General features: G+C 37.8%; 1 protein-coding gene and 1 long non-coding RNA gene across 4 annotated transcripts in view; one reads left to right on the top strand and one right to left on the bottom strand.

The window, feature by feature from the left end:
- LOC117286853 overlaps positions 1-3,359 on the bottom strand; it is a 17,794-nt gene extending 14,435 nt beyond the window's left edge. The window contains exon 1 of the long non-coding RNA XR_004517984.1: positions 3,251-3,359. This is a non-coding gene — a long non-coding RNA (uncharacterized LOC117286853). The remainder of the gene's footprint in view (positions 1-3,250) is intronic.
- Positions 3,360-3,370: 11 nt separating this feature from the next.
- The window catches only part of Atf6 (activating transcription factor 6), a 204,911-nt gene continuing 191,005 nt past the window's right edge, over positions 3,371-17,276 (top strand). For all 3 annotated transcript variants that reach the window (XM_010617026.3, XM_010617021.3, XM_010617014.3), the window contains exons 1-2: positions 3,371-3,511; positions 15,365-15,441. In XM_010617026.3, coding sequence (XP_010615328.1) covers positions 3,460-3,511; positions 15,365-15,441 — 129 coding nt within the window. In that variant the 5' untranslated portion in view covers positions 3,371-3,459. The remainder of the gene's footprint in view (positions 3,512-15,364; positions 15,442-17,276) is intronic.

Here is a 17,276-nt window from a genome sequence, read left to right as displayed (position 1 = left end):
AGCAGAGACTTTATTGTCCAGAACAAGGATTTAATGGGACTGGTGAATTAATAAGACATCTCAAGGGTTTTTGGACTGGTCACTCGAATATTCCATGGACTTAAGCTTGTCTGTAGGACTTTGGTGAGCAGATTCACGTTTTCCTCAAACCAACATTTGGAAACCTGCTGCTGCATTGGGAGAAATACGCTTATTGTCAGATGTCAAAGTTACTAGCCTTAGTTTGAATGTTTTTGGCATGGGGCCTCTAATATGTGAAATATCATAAATACTGTGTTATCTCAAATCAGGTTTATATACAGCGCAAAACATTACATGCGCTCATGGACCTTAAGGAAGGGTCCTCCGAAAATTTGGGCATTTACCTCGCTCAGATAAAAATAGCTTCAATGAGGGTCCGGAAAGTCAAAGACGGGTAAGAGGAAAAGGTTTGACTGATCAACCTAAGACAGGGGCTTCTGTTAAATCTTCATCATGTTATAGGCCTGTAAGACAGATGACCCCAATGACGGGTAAGACAGCCAAATGCTTTTCCCAACCTAAGACAGGCTCGGACATGCCTTTACTTTCTCTTAAGCTTCTTCTTGCTATGGAACCAAAGTTTTAAAACAAAAAGGGAGGAATTGTGGGGATCATGAGTACTGGTTGTAAGTATTGTTAACTCTAGTAACTCCATATGTGTTAAGTTTCTCCAGTTTAGCAGGTAGAGTGTTTCCTTTGTGGAATTCCTGAAAGTTACAATTTCTTGTCTCTGACCTTTAGATGTGTGGTTGTCCGGGTTACTACTACTCACGGTGGGTTGTTTTGGTGAACCTGTTTGCTCTTTTCCTGTGTGACCTTTCAGTTACTATGGTAAAACCATCCCATAATAGTTTGTGGTTTTTTGCTTTAAAAGGCCGGTGCTTGCCGGCAATAAACGCCGCCTTGATCAGACTCTTGTCTTGGCGTCCTTCCTTTCTCTCTGCCCCATCTCCACCCCGCTGCTCTTTCAGGTTTGAGACACTGCTGGACAGTGCTCTGCGTCGCCGGCTCGCGACAGGTGCAAGATTGCTGTACAAAAATCAGTAATGTTACTATACCCAAAAAACCAAACAGAGAAAACATGTAAAAACAACTATAGAACTATGAAAAAAAACCTTAATAACTGCAGGAAAGGGAAAGATTTCTTAAGATAAAAATAGCAGAAATCAGGCTGGGGATTTAGCTCAGTGGTGCTGGCACCTGCCTGGCAAACGCAAGGTCCTGATTTCGATCCCCAGTACCGGGGTTTGGGGGGGCAGAAATCAAAAGATTGATAAATTTGATCACATTAAAATTAGAACCTAGTGGACAAAAACTCCACAAAGACAAGTGTCAATCTGGAAAAGTATTTACAACATATATAACAATTCAATGAATAGAGTTGGCTACCAAAAGATCTACACATTGAGAGAAAGAAAATAGCAAACTTTATGAAAGAGTGGGTAGTTTATAGAAGAGGAAATAAAGTTTCATAAACAAGACAGAAGGTACATTTTAAAAACTGTTAGGGAAATGTGAATTATAATTACACCCTTCACAGTAATAAAAATTGTAAAAATCTGACCATATTTACTATTGGTGATAATGTGGAGAAAAGAACTCATCATTACTATGAAGGTATATGAGGTCAGTATAATTTGGTAAGTGACAACATACATATTAAAGATATTTTTTCTGTGCCGAAGAGATCTATATAATGACACATTTTATGTACTAATAAACAACTGAAAAAGCACAAGTGTCCATCATTAGGGAAATGGAAAATGAAAGTTTGATATATGTATTCAAGGAAAATACCATGTAACAATTAAAACATGGGCAGATCCTCAAAAAACAATGGCAAATGAGAAAGTGATTTGTAGAACATTAGAATATGATACAGTTCTGTAAAAATAAAAAACCCATCATGACTCTAAATATATGCATTTGCAAACATGATAAAAGTATAAAAATGGACTAGACTGATGCCTATAAAATTCATGACAGAAGTTGCCCATATAGAAGGAGGGAAATGAATTGAGGGAAGAGTTCAATTTTATCTGTAATGTTTTAATTTCATAACTAAGAAACATACAAAAATGAAAAATGTTAATATTTTAAAATTCTTGATAGGTTTACAAATGTTTGTTTCATAATTATCTGATATTTTTGAACAAAAATCTTTAGAAAACAAAGTTTCATCTTCTTAAAAGACTAAGATGTCTGGTGAATACAGAAGACCGGCTGATTTTAGTTTTTATGTGAATTTTTGAGTTGGTAGCTGGGCCAGAATAAAGTTATAAACGTCGCCTTAAGTGAAAACTTGTTAGTAATTTGATGACAGAAGGAGGAGTCACATTTAACGTTAAGGGGATTTCCTAAATTCTTTCCTCTGCTTTGGTCCCGACGCTGTTTGGTCTGGTGTAATCCGTAGTAATATCCAGGCACGAGGAGCCTGAAGGATTCTGGGAAGCATTTTTGTTTTGTTTGTAACCATGGGAAAGATTTCACTCGGTCCTAGAGGGATAGGTGTTCTTACGGCAGACTATTTAAAAAGAGTCCCTGGCTGCGGACACTGAGAATCAAAAATCATTCTTTAAAGTAGCATTCTTGAAACTTTATTTTTATCAAACTCAATTTACATTTCAGTTTGTGGTGTGTGTGAATTTCTTTAAAGTAAATCAGCATCATAAAATTTTAGTAAAAAAAAAGATCGACAACTTTATTATTGCTCGCACTTTACTAGTAGCTTTAGACATTCATCATCAGAAGTATGGGCTTGGGGAGTTTATCTTACATATTTGCTTTGTCTAAATTTGTTTACATAAAAGTGAACTTTCTAGAAAGTATAATTTTAAAATTTGCTTACCTCAGATACTGTGCATGCCAATCAAGAGGCAATGTTAATGAATGTAGAAAAAGTTTTCTTTCACTTGTTTATACGGAAAATTTTTACATCGCTGGGAAATTATGCCTCGCAAGCACAAGGACCCAAGTTCGATCCCCGGTTTAAAAAAAAATTACTGTTACTCTTTAATTTTGTTCTGAGATACCGTCACCGCGATATTAAGGAAAATTAGAACAGACCAGGATATTCAGAAAGGAGTTTTACTTTTCATTTTTAACACTATCGATAAATTTTGTTTAACCTCATTGGTGTCTGCCTTTCTCAACCCTCCCCCACCCCAGTCCTCTTAAAACAGAGAGTTAAAGTGCTGAACCTCCAAAATGGAAATAATTACTCAGATACCTGTTTAGCTTAGTCGCTGACGTTTCCTCGGCTGGGTTTTCACACGTCCCTCTTACGATAGAAACAGTTTGTCTTCGTTCGGCCACCGTCGCGTCAGCGTAAGAAGTATTTTGTCCGCTTAACGCCGCCGTCCCAGATACTGACTGTATTGCCGAGTTCCAGAGCACTGGGACGTGTATTTCGGGAAGCCGGCTGGCGTTACCGGCACCATGGAGTCACCTTTTAGCCCCGGACTCTGTCACAGACCAGATGAAGGTTGGGGTGAGTAGGATTTGCGAATGTACCTGGGAGGTTTGGGTCCACGTCCACGGGCTTTTTCCTTCCTACTTCCGCCCATTTGTAGTGACAGGTGTGGGCAAACTGACCTCGGGAGCGAGGCCACTCGTCGCCCCACTTCACGGTCCTGGAAACGACTAGTAAAACTGTTCAGCCTCTGTCCGGCCAGAGAGAGTAAAATTTTGTATTAATTAAAAGTACTATCGCGTTCCACTGTTTATCCTCTGGGGAAGTACCTTACCAGGTGATCTTTTTGTGGGGCGAAAGGAAGCGTATGGGAGGACGACTGTGACTGCTGAAAAGACCGCAAGCTATTTTCTCAGGCTGTAGGATTTGAGCAGTGAGATAAGCGAGGTGTGTGTGTGTGTGTGTGTGTGTGTGTGTGCGCGCGCGCGCGCGCCCGATATGTGTGAGGGAAGGTCGAAGTGTCCAAAAACTCATTTCGCAGCTTTCACTGTTAGTTTAAGGCAGATGTTCATTCTGGCAGAGAAGCACGATCCAAGAACTTGACCTCGCTTCTCTTTTTATTTTGATCTAACATTTATAAACTGATATGTCCCGGCTGCTCTCCGGATACAGCTCTAAATTTTCTTGTTGTGGATATTTTTTTTGGTTTTGGGGTCAGGAAGGATAGAATAGAACGAACCTTTGTCATGTGTTTATAGTGTTTTATTCCCTTCTTGATTGCAAGAGATGTTATTAATACATTTTTAGGGGCCAATTTAAATTTAGGAATGTGTAGGTCTCTGAATGAATGGGTCCTTTTGTGAGACCATACCATTTGCCAGTTTTGGAATTTAGGGAGACCTGAAACTGATACTTAATTTTTTTCCCACAGACCAACATGCTTCTTCCCCTTAGTGGAGTCTCAACTCCATTTATTGAACTGACATCCTTATTTAATTTTCCAATAGCCTATGCTCTCTAAAAAAAAATCATTCTATGAGAGATTTATTTCGGTCTTTAGATTTTCTGGAAAAACTTCAGGCTGTCTATTCCCAGTATATTTTTTATGCCATATATATTAGTCATAGCAACAGTTACTATTTATTTAGCACTCTATTTTTGTCAAGTATTCTGCTAAGCTCCTTACATCTGTCATTTTATCTAATCTACATAATAGTCCATAATATTGTTATTTTACAGATGAGGAGACTGAGGCTGAGAATTTGTTCTCAGAATCTTAGAGCTAGTAAGTGGCAGAAGGAGAACAGGTTTGTTTGTTTCCACAGCCTTGGCCTCTAGTCATTATTCTACCATGCTTTCCTAAAATAATTTTTACAGATTAGATTCTTCCTAAGAAACCTAAGTTATTAACAAGACTACTTCAGTATGTCAGATAGTTATGATTTGCTTTCTCAGATAGTTTGAGTCTTGGGCTGGGGATTTAGCTTAGTGGCACTGTGCCTGCCTTGCAAGCATAAGGTCCTGAGTTTGATCCCTGGTACCATTAAAAAAAAAAAAAAAAAAAAGAATTTAGATAGTTGACTCTTGTATTTTCAAGATATTTTGATATTCTTAAAGTATAATTGTGAGACACGTCCAGGTAGCATTATTATATTTTGTCTTCTGATACCCATACTGGATTTTCCTGACTTTTAGTATTCTTTAACAGAGCATTCAGTTTTTTGTTGTGCTTGATTGACTCTTTCTCAGGTATCCTTCCCCACCCATCCCTGAATGTGCTCCATTCACACTGTTTTCCAGATTTCTCTTTTTAGTCTGTTAATCCTTTCTTAGTTGAACACCTTAATTTTTGTGTTCAGTAAGTAGGCTTTGCAAGCACTAGGGTGTAATACTATTGTATGCTGGTGTTTCTCAGTAATGTATGGATTCTTTCTTTGGGAGTTGCTGTTTAGGATATTCACATATTTTGCTGATGTATTTGATGTTTTAAAAAATTAGAAGCTATCCAGTTAAATTTTAGAAATTATATTATGTAATTAATATTTCTTGTGACTCTTAACAATTTTAAATAATTTAAATAAAGTGTTTAGCTCAGAACAGCCTATGATGAGATGTGCTTTTTAAAAACTTGGGTAATAAAGTTTACATCAGGGCACTGCAAACATTTCTTGAAAAGATTCATATAGTAAATATTTTAGGCATTGTGATCGTGTATGTGGTTTCTGTTGCAGTGCCACAACTCTGTTGTAGGGTAAAAGCAGCTGTAGACCATATAAATGAGTAAGAATGGCCATGTTCCAGTAAATTTATATAAACTGAAATTTGAATGTCACATACTTATTTTTAATTCAGTACTTAATAGTCTTACTTTTTAAAGTACAGTTTTAGATTTACAGAATAATTGAGCAGGTATAGCATATATAGTTCCATATATTTCCTGGCTTTCCTGTAAAATTCCTTCATTGGTAATGTTTTGCATTAACGTGGTACTTTTGTTACAATTGATGAGTTAGTATTAACAGATTATTAATAGCTGAAGTTCATAGTTTACATTAAGCTTTATCTTTAATGTAAATCCTAAAGCAAAGGTTTTTTTTTTTTTTTGTGTGTGTGTGTTTTTTTTTTTTTTTTTTTTTTTTTTTTTTTTTTTTGGTACTGGGGATTGAACTTGGGTCCTTATGCTTACAAGGCAGGCAGTGGAACCATTGAACTAAATCCCGGCCCTGTAAAGCTTTTGATAACTAAAATTCTGCAAGTTTTGACAAATATGTAAAGACATGCATCCATCATTACAGCATTGTACAGGGTAGTTTCACTACCTTAAGAATCCCCTATGCCCCACCTATTTATCCCTCCTTCCTTCCTCCTGAATGCCCTCTCCCCTGTACCCACTGGTTTTTTTAGTTTCCTTAGTTTTATGGACTGTCATATAATTGTTTTGTGGGCTCAAACTCAGGACCTTGCGCTTGCAAGGCAGGTGCAACACCACTGAGTTAAATACCTGGCCCTGACTGACATATAATTGGAATCATATATAACCTCCTTTAACTGGCTTATTTCACTTAGCACTATGAATTTAGGGTCCTCCCATATCTTTTTGTGGCTGTGATAGTTTATTATTTTTTAGCAATGAATAGTGTTAATTGGGATGGATGTTACATAGTGTATTAGTGTGCTCAAGCTGCCATAACAGTACCACAGCCTGGATGGTTTAAACAACAGAAATTTAGTTTCTCCCAGTTTTAGAGGCTAGATGTTCAAGATGAGGATGGCATTATGCTCTGATTTTGATAAGGCTCTCTTCCTGGCCTGCAAATGACTTACTCCCTTTTTCCTGTGTCCTCATGTGGCACTCAGAATCCTCCTCATCTTATAAGGCCACAATTCTATTAGATTAGTGTTCCGCCTTTATGACACCATTTAACCTTAATTACCTGATGCAGACCCTTTTTCTGGATAGCCATATTGGAGGTTAGGGCTTCACATATGAATTTTGGATGGGGAGTAGAGTTCAGTCTCTAGCTTATCTGTGTATTGAAGGACACATTAATTGCTCCCAAGTTGTGGCAGTTATACAGAAGGCTGCTATAAACATTTGTGTGCACATTTTTGTGTACGCATGTTTTCAAATCATTTGGACATATTGCTGGATCAAGTGGCAAGAGTATGTTTTGCTTTGTAAGAAGCTGCCGTACTGTCTTCCATTGCATTCCTACCAGCAGTGACTGTTCCTGTTGTTCTGTGTCCTGGCTAGCATTGGAGTTGCCATTGTTTTAGGGTTTAGCCATTCTAATGGGTATATGTGTAGTAGTATCTCATTGTTATTTGAGTTTTCAGTTTCTGATGACATGTAGTGTGGAGTACCTTTTCATATGCTTGTATGCCTCTCCTTTCTCCCGCTCCTTACTCCTCCCCTCCCTATTGCTAGCATTTATGCAAAAGCCACTTTTTTTTTTTATCCACAAAAGATACATGTACCAAGATCAGAGGCTTCCTGCCACTGTGGTTCCTTTTTATGTCATCAGCCTTTTCTGTGAAGATTCTCTTCCTTTTCTTTGTTTCCTGGATGACCCAGCTTTCTTTAAATCCCTGGTAAGGGGTGACTGTTACCATTTTCAAAGCCTTTTTACCATCTAGACTTTCCAGGTGGCATGGGTGTCTTCTTTGTCCTTCCCTGCTACTTTCAGATCATTTTTCTTGCTTCCATCCCTCAAAATACCTAGGCAGTTATCTCATTTTGTTGCAATTTTCTGTCCTCTGCCACATCTTGTTGTAGTGATCTGATGATTCCTGAGTCACTTTCACTCTTTTTCTGAAAATTGTAGCTAATACCTTACTGTCACTTTCTCCAGTATTACTGCCATCGGTATTCTTAGACATTTCAGTATCCTCTGAGAAGATCCTCCAAATATGCTCATTTTCTGGACCTTTTCTCCACCAGCAATCCTGCTTTTTACTCTCTCTTGGCCATTTACTCCTCTGATCATAACTCTCAGCCTTGGGCCGGGGATTTAGCTCAGCTGTTCTGCCGCCTGCCTTGCATGCACAAGGACCGGAGTTCTAGTTCGAGTTCGATCCCTGGTACCAAAAACAAAAACAAAAACAAAAAAACCCAAAAAACTCCCAGCCTTATCATTTCCTACAATGTAATCTCACTTTTAAACATCCCACTCTGACCACCATCTCTTGTCGTACTAGCTCATTCCCTTTACCATTTCAATTCCAGCCATCCGCCAGCCCTACTATTTTCCCATCTTTTTACTGTTTCTCCCTTCATGCCATCACTTTTCCCTAACCTGGCTTAATACAATTATTGTAATGTTTCTCGCTATATCCTTAACATCCTTGTCTGACTCTTGTTTTGTAGGCTTCTTGTGGAAAAAACACAACCTTAGTTAAGTCAAACTACCTCTTCCATGGCTGTAGCTGAAAAAAAGAATTCAACCATGTTATTGTGTCACTTTAACTTTATGATACTGATATAGGTGGAATAGATGTAACTCTCAAGCCTCCTAGATATCTGAAACATGAGTTTGTATCCTCTAAAATCGAAGAATGAATTTTAGGAACAATGAAGGTTAAGAGTAGGAAAATTTGAGAGAAAGATAGCTTCTGCCCAGGAGAGACAGAAATGGGACCAGAAAGTGGGTTGCTTGCTCACCCAACTTCTCAAAGGTGTGGGATAAAGCCATGAGGTGAGGTGGCGTTTAAAGTGTGACAAAACTATAGTCAACTAGTAAGATTGCAAGTACAGCTGCCTAGGTAATACTGATCCAATAAGAAATCACAAGGTGGACAAAACTATGAACAACCAATAAGATTATGACAAGTGTAGTTGCTTAGGTTATATTGATTGGATGGGGATCCAGTGGGGAAACAAGTCACATAGCAAGCACAGAAGAAACAAGCAAGGATTTTTGGTGGTAAGGAGTGGGTCAGGGATCTTTCTTAGATCTTCCTCCCCAGATGATTGATACCTAATGTAGAATACCAATCACTGTTATTTATCCTATGTGGGTGTGGTAGTTTCTCTTTGACAATGCTGGCCTTTAGTGACTGTGTCTGGATTGTCCTCCATGTTGGCTCCTTGTGGGCGGGCCCTGTCTAATTGCCTACAAGATATCTAATTAACTTACCTATCTACAGTAGCACTTACCTGACATAGGCCAGGCTGACCATATTTCTCTGTCCTCCCACTCTCCCATTTTGCTGATTGATTTATAAAGTTTGTTTCTTAAAACTTCCAGCATCTCCTCCCCCATTTTTCAAATGTGAACTGCTGCAAGCTCCCACTCACTCATCTCTGCACCTCCCAGCGTGTTTGCCTTCTCTTTTGCGACGGATAACGAATGGTCTCTTACTCCTGGTTAGAGCCAGTCCTTCTGTGAGGGCTTTAGCCCCTTCCACCTTACTCAAGAATGTCGTTCAAACTGTTCTTCCATTTCTTGCATCATCATTTCCCTCTCTGCCAGATCATATTTGTTGGTAAACATGTAATTCACTTCTCCTTTTATAGAAGAAAAGCCAAGAAAGGGCCGGGGATTTAGCTCCGTGGTTCCCAGCCTCCTGCTTCTCAAGTGCAACGTCTCTGGATCCCCAGTACCGAAAAAAAAAAGAAAAAAGCCAAGAAAAAAATGCCTAAATCCTCCTTAGATGTTACACGTTACTTCCCTGTTTGCTGCCACCACATTTCTCTTTATTTTACATTGAATTCCTTAAAAGACCATAGTCAGTGACTCCAATTTCTCTTCTTTTACATCTTTTTTTTTTTTTAAACATTGGGGATTGAATCCAGGACATTCACACTGAGCTAAATCCCTGGTCCCCTTTTTGGTTTCTTATGAACAAAACCCTTACAGATCAGGAAATATTATAAAGAGTCAACAAAAGGGATTTTAGATTCTCATTTAGTTGCTAAATTGCCCAGATTGGGCTTGAATTTATGGTTTTCCTGCTACAGCCTCCCCAGGTATTGGGATTACAAGCATGTGTTACCATACCCAGCTCTCTCATGTCTATTCAACCCACTCTAGTCAGATTCTACCAGCTCACAGAGATTGCTGTTTCTAAAGTTACCACTAATTCTCAAGTTGCTAAACCTAATGGCCATTTCTCAGTACGCTTGAAGGAAGTCTGTAGTTGTGTGGAATTGGTGAAAAGAATATGGAGTAGGCAATATGTTTTAGAAATATTTTAGAAGTAATAATTGCCACCAGTTTCTTATGGATTCTTCTAGAATATTCTGTAAATATATATTTATCAACCACCCAGTTTTTTTAACCACAGTAAAGTTGATCAGTATGTTGATAACCAGTATTTCCCTTATCTAGATTTATCGGCTCTTAGAACCCTGCCACACTTAAGTTGTCTGTCAGTATTACCCATACTTCCCTCTTTCACCATCTGAAAGTAGGTGGCGATAATATCAAACTCCTAAACACTTCACCATGTAGTTTCTAAGAACAGGAAGTATTTATTTTTTAAAAGTATGAAATTGTATAGAAGGGGGTGAAGGGAATGCAGGGGTAAGGGGAAAAAATAAGAACCAAGATATATCATGTAAAGACACAAGATCCCAATGATAAACATAACTGTATTGTTTGCTTTAAATGTACCAATAAACTTAACGGGGAAAAATAAAATGAAGAATTAAAAAGTGGAAAAAAAAGCATGAAATCATACTTAACACAGTTCAAAGCAAAATCACATTTTTTCCCCCTCACTGTCTCTTATTAGATGCAGTCCTACATTGCTTAATAACAGGGACACATTCTGAGAAGGGTGTTGTTGTAAACATATAGAGGGTGCTCACACAAACCTAGATTGTGCAGCCTGTCATACATTTAGATTACATGGTATGTGGGTATATGGTGCAGCCTGTTGCTCCTAAGGCTGTAATGAACCAAACAACAGGAAATACTAAACTAGTAGTGTAGTTGATGATTGTTTTTTATCAAGTATTTTTACACATTATCTCCAATTGTATGTGCTGTATACTTTTATAGGATTAGCAACACAGCAGCACCACCATAAACACTGAATAATGGATCATACTAAGATATTACAATGGCTGTGCCATCCCTAAGTGTTGGAGATTTTTCAGCTCCATTATAACCTTATGGGATCATCATTGTATGTGTCTACTGTGTGTCATCTATCGAAATGTCAATGTGTGGCACATAACTACTTATATTTCTCTTCCCCGAGAATTCTGATTCTCAGTAACACTTTTTTTTTTTTGTAAACTTACATTAGCTGCTCCATTGAACATAGGTTGAAAGAAGTCAAGAACAGAAGCAGGGAGACTGTTGGGAGGCTTCTATAGCATCCCCATGAGTTATTATTATTACTATATTTTTGGTACTGGGCATCAAACTTGCACTTGCAAGGCAGGCAGTGGAACCACTGAGCTAAATCCCCAGCCACAATGAGTTGTAATGGTAGCAGAGGTGGTAATATTAGCCAATGGTTGGATTATGGATATGTACACATACACATATACACAGACATACATATACACACGTGCATACGTATACTCTTATATACATGAGTATGTATGAGTATTACCTGTGTATTGCTGTATTGCCCATGCTGGTGTTGGACTCCTGGGCTCAAGTGATCCTCTTGCCTCAGCCTCCCAAGTAGCTGGTTTCACAGGTGTGTCGGTGTTCCCAGCTTGACACATATATTTAAAAATTCTGAAATAACTTCAGACTTACAGCAGGGTTGTAAGAACAATACAAATAACTCTTACATGCTTTTCTCACAGATTCCTTGATTTTTAAATTACACTGCATTTACTCTATTTTTCTCTTTAAAGAGGGAGGCAAAGAGAGGTGTTGAGCACTCACCCTTAAACATCTACAGTGTATACACCCCTCTGCCCTTGGCCCAAGAGCAAACAGCAAACCAGAGATACTTTCTGTAGTACTATAGTAACAGTATGTCCAGTCAGAAAATAAATAGTGAAACAGCAGTCCCGTCCAATTCATAGACTGCATTCAAATTTTGCCATCTACCTCAAGAATAGTCCTTTTTTGTCTCTAATTTAGGATCCTTCCTGCACTTTACACATTGCTTTTATTCATCATGTCTTGTCAGTGTCCTTCAACCTGAAATAGTTCCTTAGTCTTTTCCTGTCTGTCCTGTCCTTGACAATCTTAAAGAGTACAGATCTTTTATTCTAGAAGATGATTCTAAACCAGTGAGTCTGTCCTCTACTTCCTTGTGACCAGACTAAGGCCTGCACTAAATCCATGCAGGAATGCTGGAGAAATGATGTGTGCTTTTCTTCATGCATCATATTTGGAGGAAGAGTTCGATTTGTTTCTTTCATTATGGATTCACTGATTCTTTTTTGGTTTGTGGGCTGTAATCTGATACTCATTTTGATGCTGTTTTGCAGATTACACCACTGGGAGTCCACATTGGTGCCTTTGGTTTTTTGAAATGTTCCTATCATTTGCTGCAGATTTCCCTTATTTCTGACACAAAATTTTCCAAGCTTATTTTAACTTCATCTGCTTCAGCCCTTGAATCAGCCATTTCTCCAAGGAGCATTTTAGTAAATTTCCATTTAGTGGAGGGTGCTATTTAATATCAAAGATCAGGGCACACAGTATTTTCATTGCTATTGGGGTGCCGTTGCTGCTAAAACCTCACAGAAGACAGAACTAAGAAATTCATCCATCCATCTGTCCGTCCATTTACGAACAATTCCAATCTAAAACCTTTTGGTTCCCTTGCTGTGTTTTAAAATCTTACGTATTGTTAAATGCAATCTCCTAACTTCTCAGGCTGCCTCTCCCATCTGGCACTCTGTACACAGCTAACAGGATCTGATGGTAGATTGAATACAGAGAGTGAGGAAGAGAAATAAGCAATGGTTATAAGCTCTTTGGACTGAGCAACTGGGAGAACTGAATTGTCATTTACTAAGATGGGGACAAAAAATAGGTTTGATGGATGTGATCAAGAGCTCAATTTGAGATATGTGAAGTGTAAGATGCTTTTTAAATAATCAAGAGGTGAAAGGGAATAGTGATGTTCAACAACCAGGACACGCACACACTGAGAGGTCCGACTGGAGATTTTATTCAGGGAGTGGGAGCAGAGAGGGAGAAGGGGCAGAAGAAGAAGAAGAAGAAGAAAAGAACAAAGAAAGGAAGGTTATTTTATTGGTTTTGGGCTGGGCTATTGCTTATTCATGAGGAGTGGGCTACTTTTAATCTATCACAGGCCAGGTTGTCTTTTATGGGTTCAGCCCTGTAGAAACAGGTTTCAACTTCGGTGTCTCGCTGTGGCCTTGGTGGGAGGGTAACTAAAGATAAGAGCATGAAGTCATTCTAAGAGCCAAGAAGCACCAGGAAAATGCAGCCTGTGATGGTGGCATCACAGCATTCTTTAACATGATCAATTCCCTAACAAGAGGCAATGTTAGTACTCAGTGTGTACACATACATCTTAAAATATGGACTGGAGATGTATATTTGGGAATATAAATCTTGGCATATAAATGCTATTTAAAGCTGTGAGCTCAGTGAGATCACAAAGGGTGTAAAATAGAAAAATTTACGCTGAGCTCGAAGATACTTTCATGTTAGGGAGAGGAGGAAGAACCATCAAAATAGGATCAATCAGTTAGGTGAGAGAAAAACCAAGTGAATGTAGTATTTTGGAAGCTAAGTGTAGAAAATTCTACAGTTAATATGAAAGGATCAAACTGTGCCAAATGTTGTTGGTTAAGTAAGATGAGGACTGTAAATTACCACTGAACTTAGCGATAAGGAATGAGAAATTAGATTCATTCATAGGAAAATGCATACATATTGAGGATATACTCCTAAGTGAAATAAATAAATCGCACATGTGTAAATACCGAATAGTTTCTCTGGTGTGAAAAACTATAATAGTACATAAGATCCTAATGAGATAATTGACAATGTGAAATAGGAAGGAAAGGACTAAAGGTGTAGGGAAAGTGGGAAGGGTAGGGGAAAGGTACTAAGGGAAAAGAAAAAAATATGAGAAAATGAAAAAATGGATAAAAAGTGTGTGTAAATGGGGAGCAGAGGAGCGGGTGAAGGGAGGGAAGGGTCAAAGGGAAAAAATAAGAACCAAGACCTGTCATGTACAAGATCCCAATAATGAATGTAATTGTACTGTATACCTAAAAATGTACCAATAAACTCAATGAGGAAAAGAAATTAAATATCTTAAGTATGGAGAAATAGCCAACTAATACTTGTGAAATTAAAAAGGTATCACTTTTAAAACTTAGAGCTATAAGAAGTTCTACCTTCTTATATTCAGCTCAGCACAAAGAAAACAGCATCTAAAAGATGTGTTTATGGGGAAATAAGTACTCACAATTTATATAAAAAGCAATATGGATGTCTGGTGATATTAGTAACTCTATGTGTGTGTGTGTGTGTAGGGGAAGGCGATTTGTTATAGGTTGTGTTTAGACATCCCCCAAAGCCTCATGCAGATGAAGTGGGACTCTTTTTCAGATGTGATTGAATCTGGAATGTGTGATGCTGGAATGAAGGGTATTTGATTACTAGACCACTGCATAAGTGATTGGCTTGGCATGACCGTAATCCCAGTAATCTGGATGGAATAAAGGGGGCAGAAAAACCTGTTAAGGTCTCTTCCCTTTGCTGCATGTGTAGTGAGGAAATGACCAAAGCAGTTTCAATGGGATGATACTGGAAAGTACTAAGGAAGACTGAGATTTAGAAAATTCTTGAAAGCCCTTGACTTTCTAAAGGTGTTAGAGAAAAATAGAAATTTTACAAGTTGTATGATAATCAGTTTTCTTGGACCTTGTCAGCACAGTGACCTTTCTCTACAAAAAGTATTTGGCCTAGTTTACTGAAGAAAGCTCTTGTCTATGTTTTTCCTGGTTTCTGAGGAAGCCTCATTAGGAAATTAGAATATAGTTCAATTTGTGGAACTGAATTTCATAGTTTAGATGAGTGAGTTTTTTACTGTTTATATAAAAAATTATTTGTTCCCTTAACTTAAGGCAGGGATGGCAAATACTTATATACAACAATACGAAGTCCACTCTTCTCTTTGTTGCTGATCAACCACTTTTTGTTGTGCTGAGCCCTGATGTACTATCAGAATTCTTGTTAGTGAATTTCCAGAAAGTCACCACCAATTACTGCAACATGACATATAACACAGAACCTTTTAAATCCATGGGGTAAGGATTTAGTTCACAGGATAAAAATTATGCAGAAAATAACACATATATTAAAAACCCACTTTGAACTGTTTGTCATTCACCCTGCCTGAGCTCAGCTCATCGGTAGTACCAGTGGCTAATGAGAAACCCCAGTCGAGCTGGCATAGGAAAATAGTGCTTGTTCTTGTGTCATATTATTGAATTGACAGTTGACCTCTCTTTTCCTTTGTTTAAAGATTCTACACTCTTTGCTGAACTTGGTTATTTCACAGACATGGATGAGCCGCAATTGGACGCAGCAAATGAAACCTATGTAAGTACTTCTGAGAGGAGAAATACTGAATGCTGTTTATCCTAGTTAAGGCAAGGTTTCAGGACAACAAGTTTAGGCTAAATTTGAGTTTAATTAACTTTGAATATTAAGTATAAAAGTTGGCAGCAAGTATGTGGTCAGTAAATAGAATTGCATTGGTCTTGGTGTGAGAAGCCTTCTTTCTAAGCCCATTTTCTGGCCCCACAGGTGAGTGACCTTGGAGAAGTCACTACTTCTTGGTTTTTGCAGATACTTGCTGCATAAGGGAAATGGTGTGATACTAGAGGGTATATATGAGTAATGAATTCAGTCAAGTAGAACTTACTCCTTTTTTAAAAGTTATGTATTCTTAATGTAGAAAACTATGAAAGTTAGGTTTATCTTCATTTTTTTTGCTTTTGATTGTTTAGAGATCTATGTAAAAATCTATTATTTTGTTTTGTTTCATATTTTGACACAGGGTCTCACTATGTAGTTGAGACCTGGAACTCACTATGTAGCCCAGACTGGTCTCAAACTCACAGCGATCCTCCTGCTTCAACCTCCTGAGTGCTGGGATTACAGGCGTGTGCCATCATGCCCGGCTAAGATCTATTATTACAACACTGAATCCTTAAAAATATCTTAGATATTCTTCTTGGATTTTCCCCTTTGTTTTTGGTTAGTACATGGGAAGCTGATTGGTTTATAGAATTCTTAACTTTGTCTTATTCTCTAATAGACAAAGTACTGTTTCTCATGAGAAATAACTTAATAGTAAATCAACCAGATTGATGATTGCTTATTTTTAAAGCTGTTATTCACTTGAGTATAAAGATGTATAAGCATTTTACTATGAATCAATAGGTGAGAGTGAAGTCCATGTTGTAGTGTTTAAATCACCAAATGGGATTTTAATGATTTCATTTATTCTGTGAGATGCTTTAGAATGTGACCTCTTGGTTAAATTGGCTTTTTTTATATTGGCTGGTTTACTAAACAACTAAAATTATTTTATAACCTCTAGATCCTACAAGAAACAGCATTTTTGAAAAAAAGTGTCAAAAAATAGTGTAAAATTTGTACGACTCAGGGAGATATGGTACTGCTTTTATATCTAACATTCTGTTACCTTATGAGTCACTCAGTCTTTCAGCACTTTATTTTCTCTATTATAACATGAAGGGGTGGATGATCTCTGAGGGCTCTGGTGTCTATCTTCCTTTTTCACATGTGGGAGAATTTTCCATAATATATCCTTGAAGAGCCACACTATATATGTGATCCACTGTGTTTCCCTTTACATAAAATGGACCTGTTAAATTTCCAGCCAAAGGGGTGGGGGGAAAAAAAGAAAAAATTTTCAGCCAGATAAAATTCTTTAGTTATAAAAGGTATTTGACTGCTTAGGCCAAAGATTGAGTCAGAAGCATTCTTGGAGTATATCATATCCACTGTTTTATACATTTAAAAGTATTGCTAGCCCTTAAGCAAGCAGGATTGTTAAATTGACTTGACTAAGAAAGTTAAAGGATTTTTTGGTTGTTGAAAGTATAGGACTAATGAATATTTTTGAGGCATTGATTCAAGCAGGAAAAAGAGATTTGTTTTTTATTTTATTTTTAGGGGGTACCGGGGACCTGAACTCAGGACCTTGCTCTTGTGAGGCAGGTGGTAGAACCACTGAGCCAAACCTCTGGCCCTAAGAGATTGGTTTTTATTTTTATTTTTTTTCTTTTTATTGAGGTTATTGGTACAATCTAGGTATACAATACAATTACATTCATCATTGGGATTCTGTACCTTTACATAATAGGTCTTGATTCTCATTTTTCCCCTTGTCCCTGCCCTCCCTC

Source organism: Fukomys damarensis, unplaced genomic scaffold, assembly GCF_012274545.1.
Source record: "Fukomys damarensis isolate Sample0158 unplaced genomic scaffold, DMR_v1.0_HiC HiC_scaffold_19, whole genome shotgun sequence".
Taxonomy (NCBI): Eukaryota; Metazoa; Chordata; class Mammalia; order Rodentia; family Bathyergidae; genus Fukomys; species Fukomys damarensis.
The sequence above is the reverse complement of the archived record's forward strand: the minus strand, read 5'-3'. Positions and strand labels throughout refer to the sequence as shown.